The 22,659-nt window shown below is 44.6% G+C and overlaps 8 protein-coding genes across 8 annotated transcripts; 5 read left to right on the forward strand and 3 right to left on the reverse strand.

Annotated features, from left to right (window-relative positions):
- Positions 1-4,297: 4,297 nt before the first annotated feature.
- H6S33_000334 (uncharacterized protein) lies at positions 4,298-5,511 on the forward strand (the record flags this gene model as incomplete). Its single annotated transcript, XM_044831700.1, has 2 exons — positions 4,298-4,406; positions 4,478-5,511. 2 exons carry the CDS (start codon positions 4,298-4,300, stop codon positions 5,509-5,511), a joined length of 1,143 nt encoding a protein of 380 aa, XP_044699893.1.
- A 1,216-nt stretch (positions 5,512-6,727) lies between these two features.
- H6S33_000335 (uncharacterized protein) lies at positions 6,728-7,356 on the reverse strand (the record flags this gene model as incomplete). The annotated part of the gene is made up of 2 exons (XM_044831701.1): positions 6,728-6,853; positions 6,916-7,356. The coding sequence occupies 2 exons, from the start codon at positions 7,354-7,356 to the stop codon at positions 6,728-6,730; spliced, it is 567 nt and encodes a 188-aa protein (XP_044699894.1).
- Positions 7,357-8,188: 832 nt separating this feature from the next.
- Positions 8,189-9,348, forward strand: H6S33_000336 (uncharacterized protein; the record flags this gene model as incomplete). The annotated part of the gene is made up of 4 exons (XM_044831702.1): positions 8,189-8,334; positions 8,474-8,675; positions 8,739-9,047; positions 9,106-9,348. 4 exons carry the CDS (start codon positions 8,189-8,191, stop codon positions 9,346-9,348), a joined length of 900 nt encoding a protein of 299 aa, XP_044699895.1.
- A 1,573-nt stretch (positions 9,349-10,921) lies between these two features.
- On the reverse strand, positions 10,922-13,692 carry H6S33_000337 (uncharacterized protein; the record flags this gene model as incomplete). The annotated part of the gene is made up of 6 exons (XM_044831703.1): positions 10,922-11,180; positions 11,526-11,988; positions 12,040-12,134; positions 12,188-12,856; positions 13,230-13,333; positions 13,393-13,692. The coding sequence occupies 6 exons, from the start codon at positions 13,690-13,692 to the stop codon at positions 10,922-10,924; spliced, it is 1,890 nt and encodes a 629-aa protein (XP_044699896.1).
- Positions 13,693-15,165: 1,473 nt separating this feature from the next.
- On the forward strand, positions 15,166-15,976 carry H6S33_000338 (uncharacterized protein; the record flags this gene model as incomplete). The annotated part of the gene is made up of 2 exons (XM_044831704.1): positions 15,166-15,316; positions 15,378-15,976. 2 exons carry the CDS (start codon positions 15,166-15,168, stop codon positions 15,974-15,976), a joined length of 750 nt encoding a protein of 249 aa, XP_044699897.1.
- A 466-nt stretch (positions 15,977-16,442) lies between these two features.
- On the reverse strand, positions 16,443-17,136 carry H6S33_000339 (uncharacterized protein; the record flags this gene model as incomplete). Its single annotated transcript, XM_044831705.1, has 6 exons — positions 16,443-16,498; positions 16,558-16,594; positions 16,659-16,684; positions 16,745-16,857; positions 16,932-17,041; positions 17,098-17,136. 6 exons carry the CDS (start codon positions 17,134-17,136, stop codon positions 16,443-16,445), a joined length of 381 nt encoding a protein of 126 aa, XP_044699898.1.
- Positions 17,137-17,524: 388 nt separating this feature from the next.
- On the forward strand, positions 17,525-18,885 carry H6S33_000340 (uncharacterized protein; the record flags this gene model as incomplete). The annotated part of the gene is made up of 6 exons (XM_044831707.1): positions 17,525-17,527; positions 17,606-17,864; positions 17,922-18,132; positions 18,198-18,282; positions 18,344-18,508; positions 18,589-18,885. 6 exons carry the CDS (start codon positions 17,525-17,527, stop codon positions 18,883-18,885), a joined length of 1,020 nt encoding a protein of 339 aa, XP_044699899.1.
- Positions 18,886-20,108: 1,223 nt separating this feature from the next.
- On the forward strand, positions 20,109-22,191 carry H6S33_000341 (uncharacterized protein; the record flags this gene model as incomplete). Its single annotated transcript, XM_044831708.1, has 6 exons — positions 20,109-20,349; positions 20,435-20,476; positions 20,601-20,936; positions 21,016-21,770; positions 21,881-22,077; positions 22,140-22,191. 6 exons carry the CDS (start codon positions 20,109-20,111, stop codon positions 22,189-22,191), a joined length of 1,623 nt encoding a protein of 540 aa, XP_044699900.1.
- Positions 22,192-22,659: the final 468 nt, after the last annotated feature.

Raw genomic sequence — 22,659 nt, forward strand, 5'->3', positions numbered from 1 at the left:
ATAGGACCTTCAACGGCAAATAGATAGTTAGCTTAAGGTGACCCTTACTCCGACCGTTCGCCAAAAACTACATATAGTAGCCTAAAGAGAATTAAGATTTTAACTTACGCAGGAAGCCTATCTGGAAGATAGAACCATGAAAACGTGATGGCTGCAGCACTCGCAGCAAATACAATTGCATCTGCAGCGTTTCCTATTTTTGTTTCAAAATTTGTAAATTTTCCAGAGCTAACTCTGCGAGCTTTTCTCCTAGCCCATAGCTCTCCGATTATTACATCAAGGGCTTTAGAGACAGCAAAAAAAGTAAGGTCTAATGTCCTTCCCGCATCCTGTGATTTTTTGCAAGTGTTCAACAGCTGTATAGCCCCAGCAGCTGATGTAGAGGACGCTAAAAAGGTTGCAATTCTGCTCCTGTGGCGATTGATGTATCGTCCTACACCTGACGATTCGGGGGTGTGCCCTAATAATTTGTCAAAAAATGGTTGCAAAACGTGCCATCCACCGATTGTGACACCACAGAACGCAGGAAATCGATGTAGTTCGAGGGATTTCTTGAAAATGTCTAGAACCTATAATCCTTATAATAAAATCGTGATTAGAGTGATTGTTATTCCACAACCGCTTCATGTTCCGTAGCTCTGTGATACGAAAAAGGGTGGAGGGTATTTTTACTGACTGCGGGCGCAAGGGCACGGCTCTGTTTATTGCTGCGTCTCCTCTTTGCCTTTGATAGCAGAAGACTAAAAAGTCGAGGACTCAAATAGGACAGAAACCCGAGCCCATATGCTCGTAGAAACCTAGTACGTCGGAAAGCCGGTAGGGTCAGTAAGATGATTCAATCATTCATAGCGATACAAAAAGGAGTAAGGATATCAACTAACGGGCGGAGAAAGCTATGGTCGAAATGCTTCAATTCCTGTTTGCGTACGAGCGTACCCATTGTTGTTGTGAATAGCTTGTAATTCCTCAAGAGAACATTTGTTATTCTGGGGGTTTTTTTTTTGGTTGTCTACTCAATCGCCGCGGTAGCTTGTGATACAGATATTGATAGGTGGAGGACGCTCAAACTCGGCACGCAATGACTAACGATAAAGCGCCCAATGACTATTGAGCACTGCTAAAGCTGGAGCAGATGGCTTCATGCGGGCTTGAAAGAAATAGGCGTAAGAAAGGTTCTCGAGAAAGAAGGGGAAGCAAGCTTGGTGTGCTGTGTAGATCGAGTAGGTAAGGTAACTAGCGCTTGTATTGCATGGCAAAACAGGGGTCCGTCGAAATAGGGTTATCCAATCACTTCCATCAAATCAAACCGTTACTGATCCTTTGGTACGATGTCAGCCGTTCAATGAGCAGTTTATGAGTTAAAACATTACAATTAAAACCAATTCATCATGATCGTATGTTTGAAAGTTTTCATTCGGTGATTCAGCTGTTCATAGCTGTAGGCGAAGAAGATGATCGAGACGTAGGGCGGAGAAGAAGTACTTGTAGCTTTAAGAGTATGATAGTCTAAGTCATTGGGCCACCTTACCCCCACATAATAAAAACAACCAAATAGTTAACTAATAAGGAAATTATCTAGCCGTTTTTCATGAAAAAAACGGAAATGACTAATTTCATATAATTCGGATGAGACAGTATGGTCTTGCACTTACCCGGCTAGGTAATAAAAGTCTCCACATCACGTGTTTGAATAATGCTTGAAGATGGGCTAGGGTTGCAGATATGATCTAAACCTTATCTGCTAATGAAAAGAGTCCTTGGGTCCTCACTTGAGAAGGTGACTACTATGTAGATGATGCTGTGTGATCCTTCATGATCAACTATATGTACTACTACATACTAAGTATATGTAATCAATCAATCAACCCCTCATCGTTCGTAACACTATGCGATCCTTAATAATTCCAACCCCCCTCCCCGCTATTTAGGACGAGTTTTGACGAGAGCCAATCGATTTTGTATACTCTATAGCATCACGTGTGATCAACGAAGTACCTTCCAAATTGGGTTAGTCAGGGACGCATGGAACGAGCCACAGGTATATAAGCCGGGCATCGTTCACCTTTCTTTAATTCTCTTCTACAAGAACAAAGAGCAGCCAACTTCAAAATATACATTCATTTGGATATCCCTTCGTTCGTGCCTGCGATTCACATAGAAATTGATAGAATAGCCGAGTTGATATTCAAAATACTAACTGCTACAGGGAGTGGATATCCTCTAGGAGTGGAAAGATGTGTTGAAAAAGAGGTCACAAACTGTGACTTCGAGCCTAAAGATGTTCGCGGAGTGTGGGTTAGGTGTGCTAGAGACAAAAGTCACTGGAACAAGTTAAACACCCCCAATAGCGTTTATGGTCAAAACGAACGAAGGGATAAACTAACTGGGTATCAGGATTGTGCCGGTTTGAACAAGGCTACTACTCGTATCGACGGCTGGATTAAGTACATAATCGCCTTTGGCGTTGGAACAGTCGGTCTCGGAATAATAGGAGTACGTTTTTCGGCCCCTCTAGTGCTAGTGTAGTTCCTACTAACGTAACTACATGTACTACCAGGCTATATTCAAAGTATTCTACTACGACTTAGTCAAAGAGACGGAGATGAAGTCCTACGTAAAGGAAACAGTGACGAACAGTGAGAGGGTATTGCAGAGCAATATGAGCGCCATGGAAAGCAGGATTCTGTCAGAGATCAAGACCATGGAGGCTAGGAGAGGATGGGGGAGATAGCCGCATTCGTTTTCATCAAAAGGGTCGGGACATTGCTTTTTGGCGTTGCTAGGTTGCTAGGTTGTTGACTTTGCTAGATTGTTGGCGTTGCTAGATTTTTTTTGCTTGGGTGAATAATGAGTGGGTTTAACTGTTCACGAGAACTGGTACGAGATCAGTCCTGACTGTTTTTCACAAGGGAAATAGGATTGCTAGTTGCTAAACGGGTTAAAGTAGGAATACAAAGGTAGTTCACACGATGGCTTGCGGGTAAAGATTTCAAGTAATTCATATTCTATTTCATTATATTTTAATGGGGGTCTGGGGGGCGTAGCCCCTCCCAGGTATTGTATTGAAAGTTCATGGTGTCGGAGCTGTGGCTTCATTCAGGGTTGAAGATTAGTCATGGATGTTGGGAACGGGATTAGATTTACTTTGAAGGGACTGAGCCTTATGATTATCTATTTGCCGGTAGCTGGTAAAAACTGCACACAATATCGTGCTCTACTACCTACATGGGGGTATGTACCTACATGTATGTACACACGCTACTCTCCTGCCTGTGGCAGGAACCCGAGGAACGAATCCAGGAAGTGATAATACGTGGGTCGTTACACAACACACGTGAAGGTCCGTAATTCAAAGACAAGGATGAGCACCTGCCAGTGCCAGCTTTTGGAAACACCAAAACGGCGAACTCCACTCCAAACAGAAACGGTGCTTTGTCCTCTGACCCCCCGTTTCTCAACCCCTCTACTGCCAGACTCAGGAACACATTTCCATGTAAATAACGAAACCAGATGGATAGATAGTTGACCCCAAATGAAATGAAGAGCAGAAAATTTTGAGCCACAAAATCTAGGTCATATGTAAGATGTAGATACATCTAGGACAGGCACATAAGACAAATAAGAGACCCAGACTCGACGGTCTCCATCAATCAGATTGTCAACGGATTTTATCCATCAGCAGACCATCCAGCCACTCATCAATCATAAACATTACTGCAGCTATCCATCTGTCCGGGTCTTTGACTTGTCATTTCTAGAGATGCAGTTCCACCTCTAAAGCACGACGGACGTCATTGTTCACGAGATCAACAGCAAGGACTCAGTAAGTACATATATACAGAGAGAAATAAAAAGGAACTCGAAAGAGAGAAATAGTAGAAGAGATAAACGGACTACCTCTTGTTTGAGCTTCTGTCAATTTGGCGAGACCAAGACCTACCTACATGTAGTGTCGAGACGTGATTAGGTAGTGAATGAGCAACAATATCTAACTCGCATCGCGCAAGCCGGTGGCCGAGAGCGTACTTCATACCCCATAGCAACCGCCATTCACATCGCAGGCAAAGCTCAACTTAAATTCCCATATCTCTGAAGTTCTTACTCTAGAATAGCGTGTGGCTGTCTCAACTCCGCAGCACACACTCACACTCACGCACACACACTCACACCAATCCGCCCCACCCTTTCTCCCCACATTGTGGAGAAAAGGAGGATATTTCCCACATCTATTGCCTGCTAGTACACCAACGCGCTTGCCTCATCTTCGTTTACTCTCTCCACCTACAAATCCTCCCAAATGCTCAACACTCCGCAACACAATCACGACCCAGTAAAGCTCAAAAGCAAGTATTACGACACCATGACTTCTTCTTCTCACCACCAACCATACAGCAACAGCGATTTCTGTAAGTGCTGCTACCGTGTCGTTTTCTTCAAATATTTAGCCGTAACACTTGTGCTGACGTTGCTTCCCCAGATGGATTTGCTGCAGCGTTCAGTGTGTCATCCTCCCCTCCCGCCCCGGTTGGACAGCCGCTGCTGGACACGCAAGAGAAGTCGGAATTTGACAACTGGATCGACGGCTTCAATACCAATACCTCTTCTGTAGATCCTTCACATATATACTCGGGGGAAATTTCCGCCGAAACTTCGTACTGGCCTGACATGCCCCCGAGCAACTATCAAGCATCGGACCTGTCTTCCCATCATGGGTATATGAATACCAACATCGACGGGTACCTTGGGAGCAATTCCGTGTCTTCTGCGCCATCGATGGCTCCACCACAGGTCGACATCAACCCATTCAGTAACAACCATGATATTCATCAACGGCAGCATGAACATTCGCCGTCGCAGCTAAACAACCACAGCCTCCTTAACTTTGGCACCGACACAAACTTCGCGCCTACAGGCTACCATCCGCCCCCACCTGCTGTACAACTTGACAAAGATATAGAAATCCGCTCCAAAATCTATACCGCTTTCCCAAAAAACGATTCGGCGGTGACTACTGCCGTAAATTCCCCAGCTGAAGTCAAATATGAGCGAAATGGGGAGGATACCGAGGAGGAAGATGAAAATGCGCCTTATTATCGCGATGATGACAACAATAGTACATCGCCCTCTATCATGAGTGCCGGTGGCACCATGAAAAGGCGCGTGAATGGCATGGACGATTATATGTCTTCAAAGTCCCGCAAGGCGCGACCTCGAAAATCCGACGCGGCTGCAAGGGCAGCTAAGAAGAAGACTGCAGGGGCCAAAAGGGATAATTTGACGGAAGCGCAAAAGAGAGAAAACCACATTCACAGCGAGCAAAAACGAAGAAATCTTATTCGTCAAGGCTTTGAAGAGCTGTGTTCCATGGTGCCGGAGCTGAACACTGGAGGATATAGCAAAAGCGCTGTTCTTATACACGCCGCAAATTATTTGGAAGAACTCAAGAAGGGGAATGAGCGGCTGAGAAATTACTTGCACCACCTGCAAAAAATGGAAGGGAGAGCATACTGAATTCTCGACAACAACTTTTTTCTTTCTATTTTTATCTTTTGGTTAGCTGGGGAGTCCATCTTGCGGTTGAATTTAGGAAGGGGATAGTAGAGGGTGGCAAAAATTCTTTATGGGAGGCCGGAGTTAATGGTTACGGATGTTCTTTTCTTTTTGTTATGGGCTGGACATCTTATGGGTAACATCTGTATCCGCATCGGGGAGTGGAATCTTAACATTTTCTGGAGTTCTTTTTTTTATTCGGTATCATGTTTTATTCCCTTTTTTCGTGTACCCTTTTTGTTCCTCTCATCCCCTAGCATTTCATCATACGATCCCCACACAAGATGCCCTTTTCTCTCTTATTTTCAGACCTGTCTGTTGCAATAATTTGTGCTACGATAAATACGTATGTTGATGTTCTCAATTGAGAGGTTAATGAATACATATATTCACGTGCACTCTACAATTTGAAAAGTGCGAAATGAATAAATACCAAGCTTCCCCCGCATGTTTCATAATTTACGCCATCATGTCATGATCATCAACATCTTCTAGATCTCTTTTAAGTGGGGTAGCCGGCGCATTTGTCTCATCTGAGCATACCCACATAAGGTGTAAAGCTTGGGCTGCGTGCCCAATGCTCCCGTGACGATCTTTAACTGCCCCACTTCAACTGTTTCCAGGTGCTGCTGGTATCACCTAGCTTTGTAAACCCTGCAATTACCCATAATCATTACCACTCTACCAATTTATCGGCATACGAGAACAAAGTAAAGAATTCATATTTAGTGAGCGAGTGGTAGAGCGACCTACTAGCTATCAATTTCGCTATTCGTTTTTTTCCCTTCATAATCCTTCAGCCCTATAGGCCTATGCGCGGCAGTTAGAACAAGAGACAGGAATTTCGGCTAAACCACTTCAATCCTAATACATCTTGCTCTAATCTAAGCTCTTTCGCTTATCTTGTGGGAAACTCCCTCCACACGCACCTGATCTCTGGACGATCACGGTTGCGTTATCAGCTCTAGCTCTGTAGCTACATTTATGTATGTAACTACATGTAGGTAAACATACCTCCATAAAACGAAGACAATCCCGCAACAAAAAATAATAAAATGAAGCGAAGATAAATCAGTATTGAATAAAACCTCTCAGCGTAGGGTAGAGGTAGCCATGCACGTAAGTAAGGGTCAAACATGAAAATAATCACAAAACAATGATATCATCCGGCAATATCCTATGGAACTAGAGAGGCACTGGAACAATCAACAACTTCACCACACTCGGAAGAATCAAATGTATTTTTGTGGCGGGCCGGCTCCGGCTGTGGGCTAAGGGACCGTTTTTTACTTTCGTAACTGTTCTTTATCATATCGTGACATGTCAGTAAGGATTGTTACAACGAGAAAACAGAGGATTACAAACATAGGTGAAAATAGTGTTGCGCTCACTAAATGAGATCTTCTTCACAAGCTTCGTGGACTGTTCTGCGGCTTTGGGGGTGGCGGATGAACCCAGTGTCAGATTATCTGGGATCTGAGGCAAAATCCCCATAAGATGCCTTTCGGTGATGTTAAAGCTGAGGACGTGATCCGAATTTAATGGACTTGAATTAAACACCGTGTTTCTAAAGGTCTGCAGATCATCCTCGGTGGAAAGTTTCGAGACTACAGGATTGCAGAAATACGGATAGACTGCACGCCTTTGTTTACCAAGGCAGCAGGTATAGGATAGAAGTCTGTGACGGGGGAGTCTGTGTTGTATTTTGGACAATATGTGCGAGCCTGTTTCAATGTCCTCCCAGTCATTTTCAGATGGAGAACTAGCGCTCGATTCTAGGTGGCCTTTGTTGGATCCAGTATCCATGTTGTTGTTTGGGGTAATTGGTATGGACTATGTATTCAGGTAAATGTGAAAGGAGGTAAAAGACGCCAGTCGAGTTCTACAATCGGAAATCTTGTGTGACGGTACTTCAGCCATGTTATTGCGCGCTACGGCATCGTTTAGCTACATGCACATACATGTAACTGGCTTAATTCACTCGGGTTTATACTAATAACCACTTACTTGTATAGGACTATGAGATATGGGATTCTTGGACGCGCTTCAAGCCGGAGGCCCGGATCTCATGTCATTGCAATTCAAGCATGAGCTACATGTATGTTAGCTAAGAGTATATCATATCAGGTTGCCTTAAGTTAGTACTTTACGTATACAGACTACTATGATATAGTATTGTAGGTATATCTAGTAGGAGATGGGTACGATACTACATGTACGTATATACATGTAGTTTGAGGTCACCAAATTTGTCGATCGCGAATGGATCATAAATTAATACAAGTTAATAATAATACTACGTATCACGGGATGGCCAAGGCATTGCAAACCGCCCCACGCCTCAAGATACATTCCTCGCCAGTGGTAGATTAGTGATGCATGTATAGTACCTTCGATAGATTTGATCAAAATCATTGCAACTCAAAAAATTCCTAATTCTGAGCCGAGTGAGCGGTAGTGATTTCTAGCCGAATTGCTCTGGAAAGCCGGGTAACGCTGGCCGTTACAGCCGCGTAAACTCAAGGTACACCTTGTCCAACACCACGTTTCCTTTGGGGTCTTATTTGAACTCGAAGGGTGGAAGACGAGAACACGAATCTTAACAAACCAAAATCACAACCTCACTTCTCAACTCATAATGCGCTCAATAATTTCCGCTGATATGTCTCTTAAGACATTTTTCGTCCTATCGCTTTCAACATTGGCCGCTGCTACTGGAACATGGACATTTGAGGATGGTAAAGCTACCATTTCCGGTAAAGGTGTCACTGAAGGGTCTCGAAGGTAAAGATTTTCCGATTTCTTCTTTGAAAAGCTCTTAGTGTTACATTATTTTTCTTCTTCGAAGCTCTCCAATTCCCCAAGTTTTACAATTGTGTTCTTATTCCTATTCACAATTGCGGCAAACTGATGACAACTATAGCTTCTCCGCGACGAAACCAATCGTAGAATCGCTCACCCTAGCACCGCGAGAAACTCTTAAGCTTACCTTTTCACTAAAAGAGGACAGCAAGGCTGCTCGCCCTCACCAAGCCTTTCTTCTCGTTTCGGAAGAGGCCAGTGGCCTCGAGACATTTTACCCATTGTCTATCAAAGGGGAATCTGGTAAAGCTAAAGTCGAGTTGGTACGAGTAATCCTCCCCTTTATAAGAATTTATGCTTTGCTGACTCCATATCTCATAAACTAGACGCACAAAGATATTCCTGCGCACCTTCTCGCTTCGCCTAAGCTTTCGCTCTCGATTGCATTGGGCTCTTTCAGTTCTACTCCAGGATCTATCCTACCTATCGGAAATCTTATACCTGCTCTTGATGCAACAGCTCTTGGCCTTCTCGAAAAACAGAAGTTGAAAGATCTTGGGGAAGGCGCCATTGTTTACAAGGCTAAGAAGGAGATCAACCACATCTTCAGAGCAGATCCCCAAAATCCTCCAAAGATCATTACTTTGGTCTTCTTAGCAAGTGTTATCGCCTCACTTGTTGGACTTTTTGCACTAGTAGGTTATCCAATGGTTTCAAGAAGAAATTCACGAGAAAACTGACACCCATCATTAGTGGTTTCCAATTCTCGGCGCAAACTTTTCGCACCTCCCGAAAGCTCTTGGGGCAGCACCAGTCTCCCACCCGTTGTTCTTTGCATCTTTGGTGGCTCTTGAAGGAATATTTTTTCTGTACTACACTCAGTGGAACCTCTTTCAGACTCTTGGGGCGTCACTCGTTGTCGCGCCGATTGCATTGTTCAGCGGGAGCAGGGCATTGAGGGAGGTTAGAGCTCGAAGGGAGAGGGGCCAGCGCTAAAATAGAGATATGAATATGGGGTGGGGGAATCGAAGCTCTAGCAAGGCGGATAACCAAGATTTTCATTTTATACCTGTAGACTAAGGCAGCTTATTATGTCATGTATTCTACCATCAAAGAGTAAAGGGCAGGGGCGAGTTTATCACAAGGGAAATTTTAGTAGGGCGTGGGACTAACGAAATATTTTTGAATTAACACTTTGGAGCGTGAACCCTGCCAGACTTAGAAACCGGTCGCCTGGAAAGGCCTATTGTAAAATTGGAAAACTGCATAATTCAAGGGGATCTTATAGAGGGTTATAATTCCCATACAAATGTTTGCATGGAATTGGCAGCACATGATACAAAGTATCTTCTATCCACCATTTCCTACCAAGTTCTTTCTTTTTGGGGATAGCTCTCGAGCTCACAAAAAAAAGAAAAAAGCATTCAAACGCTTACTGGATCAATTATATATTTTTTAATTATTGTTCGGTTGTTTAAAATGCAGTACTTTATGGCATTTAGTGCCGTTGCCAGGCGACTCCATGTAGGAGCACATGTATGTAGTAGAACTTGAAGTGCCACCTTTCCCTTTTCGTAACAACATGTATGTTGCGACATGAACCGTCACTCGCATAAAATGTCCAACCAATTATTACCCATGCTTTTTTTTTTTTTTTTTTTTTTGTTTAATTCATTAATTTTATTACCTATGCTTAACAATAGCGATAATTAAGTATTTAATTTCTCGCTCTTTAATTATTCGCGTTACTTAAGCCTGATACGGAAGGCGTCGTGGAAAACCGCTTAAAAGTGCACACGGTTAGTGGAAAATCGCGAGGAATTATAAATTCCTAAATTTCTAGCGGTAGAGTACTTTCAGTGCCAAGCCATTCGCCGCATCCAGGTCCGTTGCCAAGCGAAATTTGGCTAGAGAAATGATCATGATGGGCGAGTCACTTCTGGTGATGGAGTTTGGAAGCTCGAACTAGGGGCTTGAAATGACCCGAAGATATGACACAAGGGTAGTATAGTCTACATGTATATCTATATGGGCCGAACAGCCCTAATGCCATCATCTGGGCTCGCCTCAAGTGGCCTCGTTGATCGCAGTGGACAAACTGCGTAGAAAAGCAGTTTAAATTTAACTACTCAAAGGTTCATTTTTTTTTATATTATTTCAGTACCTAATGTCCCTATCATCCATCGCCTTCCTTTCCAAGTAGGCAAAGGTAAAGAGTATAACTACAACAATCGCAAGCAGCAGAAACAAAAAGTTACTAGTACAAAATGGGATGAACAATCTCCATGAATTCCATTTCGTTTTTTACACCACAGCCATCTCCCCACCAGCAAAGGGAGAAACGGAAAACACACACATAGGATAATAAGAACCGGGGGGGGGGGGGGGGGGTTGAACCTAGTTAATCCCTTTTTGAGGAAAAAAAAATGACTAAACAGAAGGACAGAGCGTGAAAATATTCAGAATAGAAGTAACGTGTATTTTACTCAGAAGTGCGGAGGATTACGTTTATGTTGGACTATTTTACTGATACCTAATGGGGGTGGGTTGCTAAGCCCCAGTCCAACGGTCAACAAAATCCCAATCTCCATAATGCGTCGGCTTCTATGTCTCTAAGGATGTTTGAACTCACCTGACTGTTGGCTGGAACTGGCTGTTCACCCTGTTGCTGGAAATATTTCGTGTAAGGATTTTCTCCCCTTACAATAGCAGCCTCGTCAATCTCGACACCGGGATGGCCGTTCTCCATCATAAGACGTCTATCAGTTGTGGACTCTTTTCCGTCTTCAGCTAGCTTGGCTTTGTTTACGGATTGCACGGAGAATGGTCTTATTAGATGACTGGAAGTTAGCTAAAGGCCTTAAGGTTTATGAGGGGTGGGAACGGTGGAACTGGTGAGCATACTAATAAAGTATTGTGGGGTAAATAGGTAAGTTGAAGGAGGTTTTAGAAATGGACACAAGAAAGGGGACAGAGGGGAAAATCAGGAGTCGTAGGTTCAAATAGGTTACAAGCCTAAGGATGGGGGAGCTGGCTAAGAGACTTGGCCTTTGCTGATTTAACTTGACGTGTTTAAAGGGGCCGTCGCAACGGGCTGCAATGACAAAACCTGGAATGTGAGGGAGGGGGAGGGGAGGAAATACTAGGGGAACGATAGAGAAATTGGTACTTGCCCATTGACCTCACGATCCAGCAACAGATACTCCTTTGCGGAGTCCTTTCCACCACGCTCAAGAAGATACACCATGTAAAAATGAGTCAAATCGCGAATGGTCATTGGTGGGAGATGACTTTTCTTGCGAATATCATCAACAACCTGTCGGATCCTAGCGGCATTCTCTGCCTCTATCTCTGCATTGGTTGGCTGTTCCATCTCAAACTGTAGGTAATTGATCCAGAAGTATCGGCTATCGAGGTACCAGTGATGGTTCTTCTGGTACACTTGACGAGCTTCCTCAACATTTCCTTTGACCTTCCACAAAAGGCGGGCCCATTCGGCGGTAAGTGCACCCTTAGCATAGATATCACACTTATCGCTCTCAATTTGAGCCCTGTAGATGGCAATTGCAGCATCCAGGCCGCCTTGTCTTCGCTCAAGATTGGCCCAGGAAACGATAGTTTCAATGTGACCGGGAACTGATTTTAATATTAGTAAGGGCGATCATAGAATATATATGCAAAACTTACGTTGTTCAAGGACAGCTTCATGAATAGCCCTTGACATGTCAACCCTCCCTTGGGCCTCTTCGAAGTGGGCGTACTGGAGACGAATGCCAGTTCGTCTACTGGGTATTAGCGCATGGCGAACACCCATCAGAGGAGTGTGTATACTTACGTGATGGGAACAAATGTCATGCTAGCCCTCTGGTAGATGTTCCGGACTTCCTCTTCCTTCCCTTCTTGGGCAGACATCCACCTAGCATACCGGTACCAAAATTCATCATAGAAAGCGCAGGTCACCAGGCAACGTTCATACAAGAACTGGATCCTGGTGAAATCGCCCTCAACTTCTTCAAAATCTAGATATTTTCTCCAGTTGACAAGTTGAGGTTCATCCAGTTCATTGACATGGAAGTATGGACGTTTGATCTCTGATTCGTATGTCCACCTTTTAGTTGTCTCTGTTTGAGTTCTTGAGAAAATTTCCAGATGGAAATTGTCGATTCTAACCCTGATTTCCCTTTCGATCTCCAGTTCTCCCCTCTCAATTTTCATCTGCTGTTGTCCAGCTTGAACAGCTGCCGGAGGCTCCGCGATGACTTCCTGTCTAAACTGAGCCAAAGTATCCGAGGGAAGAAGCTCCTCTAAAGGACGGCTCTGTGCGAGTTGCCTGAAACGTTCGAAGTAACGTGCATATTGATGCATGGGGATGTGGATCACACGATCTAGGATAGCAACGATTTTGTCTTCACACTCAAGGCGCTCCTCAAATTCAATATATTTGTCCCAGAAAGGATGGGCCAAGAAGTCTAGACCAACGCTATTCGCGCCGCGTTCAAAAAGTCTGCGATAAAAACGTTAGCTATGGATTGGTGGAGATAAGGGAGAGGAGGTAGTGAAGGAACAAGGACAGGATGAGCAAATACGGCAAAATATCAGTAGTTCTTTGATGTCCATCTCTTCATTCTAACCATCGAGACGCAAAATGCAAACATGAAGGAAGGAACGCGATTGTCTGGGAATTTATGTGTGAGATCTCAAGTCAAGAGAAGGTGGCTAGTTTTGCAACAGCTCACCGATAGGCCCTCAATATGTGCATGCAGCTCGAATCGGCTGGCATCTGAGGTTAAGGCAGGAGGGGCGAGGGGAAGGATAAATAAAAGGGAAACAGCAAATCCTGGTCATGCTCTTTGCGGAACATAATAATCCTAACTTACTCTCTGATGACATCCGGATCGTGGCTGGTTTCGACCTTAAAACCGCAGTAATTTGTCCAAAGATCAACTGAGTTGGTAATGCTAGCGACGCCTCTTTCGTAAACCTGCAATGATAAAAATTAGCGACTCTTGATTATCAAGTATATATCGTATGGGTACGTACCATCTCAGCAGCCTCAGTCCCAGCGATGGTAAACTCCAAATCTGCATACTTTTTCCAGTATCCAAAAAGCAGTGGGAACCTCGCTAGGAACCGATCGAATACGCTCCTCGTCGCAGAAATCGCCTGTGGCGAACTGTTTCTGTTTAGACCACCCTCCAGATGTTCAGCCGCGCGCACAAGCTTTTCCCAAGCATCAAAATCGTCAGGATCCTCCATAGCAGCGCGGTTTGCCTTTTCATATTCGGCAAATTCAGGCTTCATATCGTCGCTACCGGTCGCGGAAGCCATGTAGTCAGACATCTTATCCCAATGATGATGTATCTCGTATTATTGTAGATCGATTCAATAGAATGATGACACTCAGCGCGCCTTGGAAGCGATAGGCAAGTAAGTAGTTAGGTATCGCTGAGGATGTTCTTATGTCGTGAGGAATTCGTGGAAGGATAGTCGTGAGAGAGTAATTTGGTCCAACAAGGCTGACGATTAGTTGACGACAGAGGGAGGTAGATGTTGTTGTATCTCCAAAGCGATGCGCAGCGATGGGCGAGGGTAGGTTGACGCGAAAAGAAGGGGCTGGCCTATCCAGTGGTCGAAGTAATTTTGAAGCGCGCTGGATATAGGGCTCAGGGTCTAAGTTGAGCTGGTTGGCTACACCGAATATCTTGGCACTATCTTGAGAATTATCAACTTGCGTCACTCACTGAACAGTTGGATGTAGTAGGCCCTATTATTCCCAAACTCAAACCAAAATTCGAGTTTATCATTGATGTGCGGGGAAAAACTATTAACAAGCTACCATCATTCATCATCACTGTTATCTATATGTGCTGAGCCCTGTTTACCAAAAGAAGAGAATCCTCTGGTCCTCGACAAAATTATACCTGGACAGGAGAGTGATTTGATGGATCAATGGAGGGGGTAAACTTTGCTTTACACAGACACACAAATGCCCAGGGATCCTGCGAGGTGAGTTTAACCCAATGCTCATATTGTGCCATTTCATGGCATTGGGTACCTACAGTACAGTATGTAGCTATACCTACATGTACCTACATGTACATATAAACACATACATGTATGTTTTCCACGATATACAAAGGACAGAAACCACATAATATATATATGTGTACTCACAAGTGATCACTCGCTCACATTGAACCACATGTAGGCCGTACATTTGCCTTGTAAATATGTAACAGACTAGAACACACCAAAGTGCTGCTCAGTGTTGTGCATGGAGGCTAAAACAGTAATGTACCTACATGTAGAGTGTTACTTCACAACTGTTGACACAGTGTCTACAGTACCTACATTTTACTGTACTCAAGTGTTGTCTTTGTATCAGGTTTAATGTCTGTCATATCCTCCCCTGCGTCTTGATGAACACCAGGGTACATAAGTGCGAGAGCTAAGTGGGTTCGCAAATCTGATTAGATTTGGTTTGTGGTGAGAGAAATGGTTGCAACAAAACTGTGTCCTAAACATGATCTTGGGGCTGAAAAAGGCTCGTACAACCGGCAATAGCATTTAAATCCTTATCTCATTTCTTTTCGGAGCGCAAACACCTATCCTCACTTCTTCAGATAGATACAGACAGATCTTTTGGTTAAGTTGACATCTCACTTTTGAACGTTTAACTTAAATAACTACTACCCTTACCCGGCAACTATTGGTAGCTCTACTGCTCTCCGCCACGTCGACCATAAGAAAAGTTCGAATACCTCCCATACATACGATATTTACTGCAGAACCCGCAAATCACACAAATACACAATGATGGATTACAAAGTACCTCCGTCACCTTTAAGCCCAGCAGAACAGGCCCGAATACGCCGCGAGCGCCGCCAGGCCAAAGTCAAGTCTAGTGCTGGCGCACGATTGAACCGTATCACATCAACACAAGGTCAAACGTTTCGCCAGGAAGGTAATCGCAAACAAAACGTACTCGTCTAGCCTTTCCTTTTTATTAACCATTTCTGGTGCAGATGAAACCCCCGTACCAGAACCGACGCCAGCTCGGGATGAACCTACTCCAGACCCCCCGGAGATTGACATCTCCGCCCATCATTACGAGCCCAAAGCCCGCCAGCAGGATCGTCTCCAAACAGAAAACATTTTCGCAAATATGATTAATTCGCCGATGCCAGGTCGTAATTCTGAACAACCCTCTGATGCAGACCTACGGCAGATGCTTATGAGTATGAATCAAGGCCCACCACCAGGTATGAATATGCCAGGTATGGGTATGGGTGGTTCTGGAGGGGAGGATCCAATGATGGCGATGCTGCAACAAATGATGGCTGGTGGTGGTGGTATGCCAGGTATGGCGGGCCCGGGGATGCAAATGCCTCCAGGTATGGAAGGTATGATGGGTGCTATGGGAATGCCCCCGCAACAACAAGGCAATGATTGGGGAAGTTGGTGGAGAATTTTACATTCGCTGTGCGCTCTCCTTCTGGGACTATGGGCTGTGAAATCTACAGAATGGAGCTTTTCGGGGAGCGCACTACAAAGGGCGGAGTCGGCGAATTTTGATATGGATGAGAAACCGGTACTGATAACCATTCACACCCACATGTTTTGAGCATAAAATATTGATTGGTTCTCTAGCAGTTATTTTGGTATTTTACAACCATGGAACTCGTTCTTCAATCTTCTAGGTTCTTCTTAGAGAAGGTATGGATAGCTCTATCTAAACAGGCCTCGTGGGACTTCGCTAACTGTTGTTTACATTAGGGCCGCCCCCCCCCAGGTTCATGGCTTAGCACAATTGGTGGATTCTTGCCACCCCCATTCGGAACCTATCTGACTACCATTGCCCGCTATAGTGTTATTTGGACGAATATCATTGCTGACGCAGGTGTCCTCCTTTTCTGTCTTGGGGTCTTTTCGTGGTGGAATACCTAACTTTCCTTTTTACGCCATATTTCTTTGCACTTGGCGGCTACCAGCGTTTTATGTACAACAATGCCCTGTCTGACGGACCGAACGATTCTTGAATGAAAGTTGATGAAATGAGTAATAGTACAATATCTATGTGGATTTAGAGATTATGACATCAACGGTGATTTTCCTGCACCCGTTCGTTTCGCCTCTTTCTCCGCTGCTATCCTAGATTCCCTGTTCTTCACTTTCTGTATATCACGCTTCTTCAATTGTTCATACTCTCGCATGAGTGCGGCGTCTTCTTCAGATGTGGGGACTGGAGTGGCCTTTGTGAGCTCTAGTACGGTGGTGCAAATATCGGTATTATCTTTGTGTTGTACATTAAGAACCTCCTTTCGATCGCCATCTGTATATGTAAAAGAAACTCCTTAGTTTTTGTGTCAATTGTCTGGGGATTGACGCATACCAAATTCAATTGTGAGCGTTGAGGGTGTCATTGGATCACTAGACCGATGGACATCCATTTGGACATCCGGATTGTGGTATTTTAAAGTTGGCATGTACTTTTGCCAAAACTTTCTAACCATAGTAACTAGTATTAGATATTTTCCTTCAAGGGCGGATATGAAGGTATGCCGGGAAAGAGGATGTACCGTGGTCCCATAGCGCCGTTATGATTTTTAAATGGGAACTCTAAAGCTATTCTCTTAACTCCAGGAGCCATGATGGCAGCGCCTTTTCCGCAGCGGATTGTGGCAAGTTTCTTATTTCGCAAGTTAGCGAATATCAAATTCTCTAAGTAATAGCACATTGACTTACACCCCGGAGGTACTGCATACGAATCGTGATGGCTACCATTTTGATTCCAAAACGTTATATTTGGGTAAGTTTATGTGAGGAGCTTGCGGGGAAAGTAAAAGTCGAAATTCGGGGGTGTCGAATTCTTAGACGCCCCAGATCTGAAAATCCAGAGTAAAGGAAGGTGAGGGGAGGAAATCTAAAGATACAAGAGAAGAGCGCAATTGGTAGTCAGCGAAACAACAAGGAAAAAAAGTGAAAAGCCACGGTTGTAACGTACTGAACTGACTGTTGGTGGGATGTTTTTCCACATTTCAGCCACTGGTGATAAGTTGCTATCGGTATCGGCGCTCCCCACGTCACGCGTTAAAACAATCACGTCCTCCCAAGTTTTTCAGGAGTCCTTTGTCGTTGCCTCGACGCGTCTCCCCAGGTTTGTACCTGCAGTATGGTGAGTTTCTTTTTACCCCCTACTTATATTACCAAGTTGATCAATTAAAGGACATGATTTAATTACTATAATAACTAGGCGACTGCACGAAATAAACCACAGGCGATCTCAAAGTCAAAGCAAAATGCTAGAAGAGTACACAAAGAACCACCTGCAAAGTCGGCGGCAGCTTCGTCATCACGCCAACATGTGGGCCCAGTAAACAGCGAAAGCTCAAAAGCGGCCCAGAAACGAGTCCGAAAGACGACAGGCAAATTTGCTCAAGAACCCGAAGAACCTGTAAAGAAGACTGGAAATAAACGGAAAGCTGAGGAAATTATCGAGAAGGAAGTTGATGGTATGCATCTGTTTACCGCCATTTATTGTATGATAGATTGTCTAATTAATTCTGCAGGTCCCGAGTATGTGAAGATGCCGATGTTAACGCCAAGGGTGCGGAATATTCCTCAGGAAGTCGTGGAAAACAAATGGGGGCCATTATCGGAGAAGGCAAAAGATGAGTTTCTGGAAGTAATGAAGGTAGCGGAAAGGCCAGTTCTTATGACCTTTGGGAACGAGAAGAAGAGGGCAGAAGCACAAAGGGTTTTGGATGGAGCATTGAGGAGGTATGGAGCTTAAAACCCCAAATACAACTATGATTGTGGTTTGTCTGACTGACCGACGTTGCCAGATTAAAATCAGCTCTACCTAAAATACCTGTGCCACCTATGGGGAAAGATATGACTTTAAATTATGAGAAGTTGCTTACAAAGAACGTGAGTTGCTTAAGTTATATCTTCACTTGTTCTCACTCGGACCAGCACTGAACCCTTCAAGCGAGATCTAGAAGCAATATTAGCGCCCGAGCTCCGTCAGATTGCCGATCTAGAGGCAGAAATTGAGCGAGAACAAAAACTCATGGATCAGGATATGGCTTCTCACAGGAATTTAAAGAACAACGCTGCTACGCAAGAAAAAATCAGGAAAGAAAAGGCTCGATCGGTAAGCGACATCTGCTTAATTTCAACCATTTCAACCATTTTAATCATTTCCAATGCTAACGTTAATGACTCATGATTTAGATGCATCCACTTTTACGGAAGGCAGCCGAAACTGACGTAGGCGTAAAAGATGGGATCAATGATATCAACCTCTCAAGCTCCAAGATTCCCGCTGTTGCATCCTCATACGATGTCAGTTCAGACCGGCAGATCCTCCCACTTACAAAAGTGTTGCAACAACATCTTTCTAGCATGCAAGGCAACAGCGGGCCTTTAGAGGAAGTAAACGAATGGATTCTTAGGAGCAAGGCGGCAGTTGACGAAGTTCTTTTTCAACGCGCAGGGGAAAAGGTCTATGATAAAATAATAGGATTGTAACGATAATTTTGCGGGAGGCGTTTCGGAGTTCTACGGATGAGTGGATGGCGGGGGCCTTCGGGCCGAAGCCGAGGCTGTAGCGGCTAAGAGTTTAAAGAACAAGCGCGAATAAATTTATGCGGTTTCGGTTTTTGACTGTCAATTAATGCTGTAGTGACCGGCCCTATCATTTTGTAGCTGTGAACAAGTATCGAGAAGCGATCCCCACGCAAGAAAAAACCTTAACGTACTAAGTCAAGATAGAAACGTCCTCCCCCACGTCATAAGGCCGCAGGATTGACAAATTATAATCTCTAGAAAACAACCGTTGCTGCGGTGCTGTCGAACAAGAAAAAGGAAACATCTCAAAAGTCTCAAAAAAGCCGCACTTGTCGATCCAATGAAGTTCACCAGGGTCCAGCTGCAGAAAGGGCCATGCGACGACGATTCACCGGTAGACTTGGAGGAATTAGGAATAGGCTGATAGAGCTCTCTTTTTTTTCTGCGCCGTCGATGAGTGCAGGTACATCATCGGCTGCATCACATAATACATTTTCCTCGCTACGTTAGTCAATTGCACGCTCCGTACCGTAGAGGACCTAGTGGTACTTTCTTCATTCAGACAAAGCTGGCTGTAGACTCCCCCTCCACTGGTGAGCAGCTTCGTATCAAGTTCTTCTCTTTCTCCTTCTTCCATTTTGTTTGTTTATTTTGTTTTGCTTCTGTTCGGCTTTCTGAATTCACGTTGTTAGCAGTCACTCGGTGACCCGTTTCCCTGGTCAGGCCAAAGACCATTCTTGGCCCTCTACTTGTCGGTACTTTCCAGCCTGTTGTCCACCCACTGAAAGACCTACTGCACCTTTAGTTTTTTTTTTGGTCGTGCGACACCTTTTACAGCCAGCCCCAGAGCCTCCACCACCACCGACAGCACGCGTACATACATACATACAACCACGCTGTCGGTTTCCACGATTATCTGCGTGGCAAGAACGAAAGGAGTTTGAAAGAAAAAAAAATAAAGAAAAGAGGAGGGTGGAAAGGAAAAAAAAAAAAAAAAAATTAAAATTACACGATAGACACTCGACGTTGAGTGATTGCAGCAGCAGCAAAGATCGAGCAATCACCGCATCATCCTGTTTAGTGTGACCCGTCCCTCTAGGACAGGACACTCAGTTGAATGCGGCGAGACAGAACACTCAATATCGATTGAAACTAATTCTCCTCAACCAATCCTTTCTTCCCATATGACTGAAGCTCAACACCCCACCAGTAGTAATGGAGCTGCAGTGATCACTCCCCATCCATCCACAGCTGAGAAAAACTCTCTGGCTGGAGGATTTGGAGGAGGAGGAGTATCAGGCACTGTTACTGTTACTGCGGGCTCCGGGGGTCCTGCGCACTCGGGTTCCCAGTCGCCAACAACCTCAACTCCAGGGCAAAGTTCTTCGGGACGTAGTCCCAAAAAACGGCGCAAGGTCAATCATGGTATGGACATTTGGAACCTGCTCTGAATAGCCCTACTCCGAAGACATTCCAGGGCTCGTAGACTGATTTTATGGTCGCGTGATAGCTTGTGTGTATTGCCGAAGATCACACATGACATGCGATGATGGTACGTCAGAAAGGAACGCGCATTTTGGCTGCCCAATTTCCTATTTCCCTCCCCAAAATGGCGGGCTGGTGAACTTATACGTGTGCAATTGCTGATGTGGTAAATGCGATTAATCTATTGTCAGACCGGCCATGTATGCGCTGCGTGAAAAGGAATATAGGTCATCTCTGTCACGACGAGCCTCGCGAACCTAAGAAACCAAAAACTGAAGCTGCCAACGCTTTGGATAACGATCAGGAGGACTCGCACACGTCCCCTCCCAGGGTATTGCTAGCGCCTCCGGTCGACGGCATGCCAAACTCCCTTGACAAGCAGAAAGAAGCGAGAATAGGATCTTCCAGTGTTTCGCTCCCGCCTCCCCCCATACCACCCTCAAGGAGTAACGCAGGGGCCTCTATTGTTGCACCATCACCGGTTTCTGTGACACCTAGATCCAATCTGAATGGGAATTCTCAAGCCTGTATGTTGAGTCCCTGATATATAAATACGTGGTTGCAGCCCCAAGCCGAAACTCTCTTTTGACTGACACGAGTTGGCAGTTTTGGGCTTCACCGACTGGGACCACCCTCCTCCTCAACAGCAGTCGAGCTATACAAACCCATATCATCAGCAGTGGATGTTTTCAACACCAGAGGTTTCCAGTGAATTCAATTTACTGAGCGATTTTCTCGGCAACCTCTACTCCGAGGACATCTTTACCAACGATCAAAGTCCAACCTTATTCTCAGAGCCACCTCAAAGCAATCAGCATAATTCAAGGGAACCTGATGCAAGCAACGGTGGCACCACGTTCCACTCTCAACGGCTTCAACCGCCTTCAACTAGCACTATGACGACTGTTCCCCGTTCTGCAAGCCAGAAACCCTCGACAGAGAGAGCTCGAGAAAACTACTACCTCACCGCTGCAGACCCATCTCAAAACAATCCGGAAGAGCGTATGAAACAAGTCCTCAAGGCAAAACTGGAGGCTGGCCTACTCAAGCCGTTCAACTACGTCAAGGGATATGCAAGGCTATCGCAGTATATGGACAGAGAAATGCTGCCAACATCTCGAAAACGTATTTTGGGTCAATTAAACCAATTCAGGCCAAAATTTCGCGAAAGGACCCACCAACTTACAGATTTAGACTTGGTCCATGTGGAGGAATGGTTTGAAAAGTCATTACTTGAATATGACCGAGTTTTTGCGTCAATGGCTGTTCCGGCGTGCCTCTGGCGGAGAACCGGAGAAATTTTCAGAGGAAACAAAGAATTTGCGGAATTAATCAATGTTCCGATTGAACAAATGCGAGATGTATATTCCCAGGATTAATTTCTTTTTATTCTGTTCCGATTTGTCGGGTTTGAGATCCGAGACATTGCCTATCCCGATGGTAGCTGATTTGATATGTCTCATACGATTAGGGAAAATTAGCAATTTACGAGCTAGTGGTGGAAGACTCCGCAGTTAGCTACTGGGAAAAGTTTGGTAAAATTGCGTTCGATACGAGTCAAAAAGCCATGTTGACGAGCTGCCACTTGCGAAACCCGGACCCGAATGCAGAGCAGAAACTTATTCACTGCTGTTTTTCATTCACAATCCGGAGAGATATGTACGATATGTTAGTTTAAGCCATATTTTTCAAATTGAAAACCCAAAAATTTATAGCTGACTATGTGATAGACCGGCCTTGATAATAGGAAACTTCATGCCAATCAATCCTAAAAAGCTATGAGCAACAGATCAACTGACCAACGGACTAATTGATCGCCTTCGAAAAGTCTACTTTTTTTCTTTCTCTAATTTCTAATTTTCTATGTCGTTTTCCATCTAAATCAAAGGCCTTCTGCTGATACCCCAATCCTCGATTATCTGCGCGAGATGGGAAGAAGGGGGATCCCTGATGTCTGTCAGATTACTCCTGTACATGTACGTCAACAACGAGATATTAGGCTGAGGATAAGGGGTGTATCACAAGGCTACAAAGTGTATTTGCATATTTCTCACGGCGTTGAGTGCAGACTAGTTTGGAGTTGAATGCTTGGCTTTTTTCCATGTTTTGTTTATGGGCTATATTTTCCTTACTTTAAAGACGGTAGTCGCAAGGCTGGTGGTATAGGGCGGTGATAACGTGGGTGGGGTAGCGGGGGATTAAGCAGACATGGGGAGGAAAGAGAGCATTGTGTACTGTTTATGACCTTAT

The sequence above is a fragment of the Morchella sextelata genome (genome assembly GCF_020137385.1).
Source record: "Morchella sextelata strain SCLS chromosome Unknown scls_1, whole genome shotgun sequence".
NCBI lineage: Eukaryota > Fungi > Ascomycota > Pezizomycetes > Pezizales > Morchellaceae > Morchella > Morchella sextelata.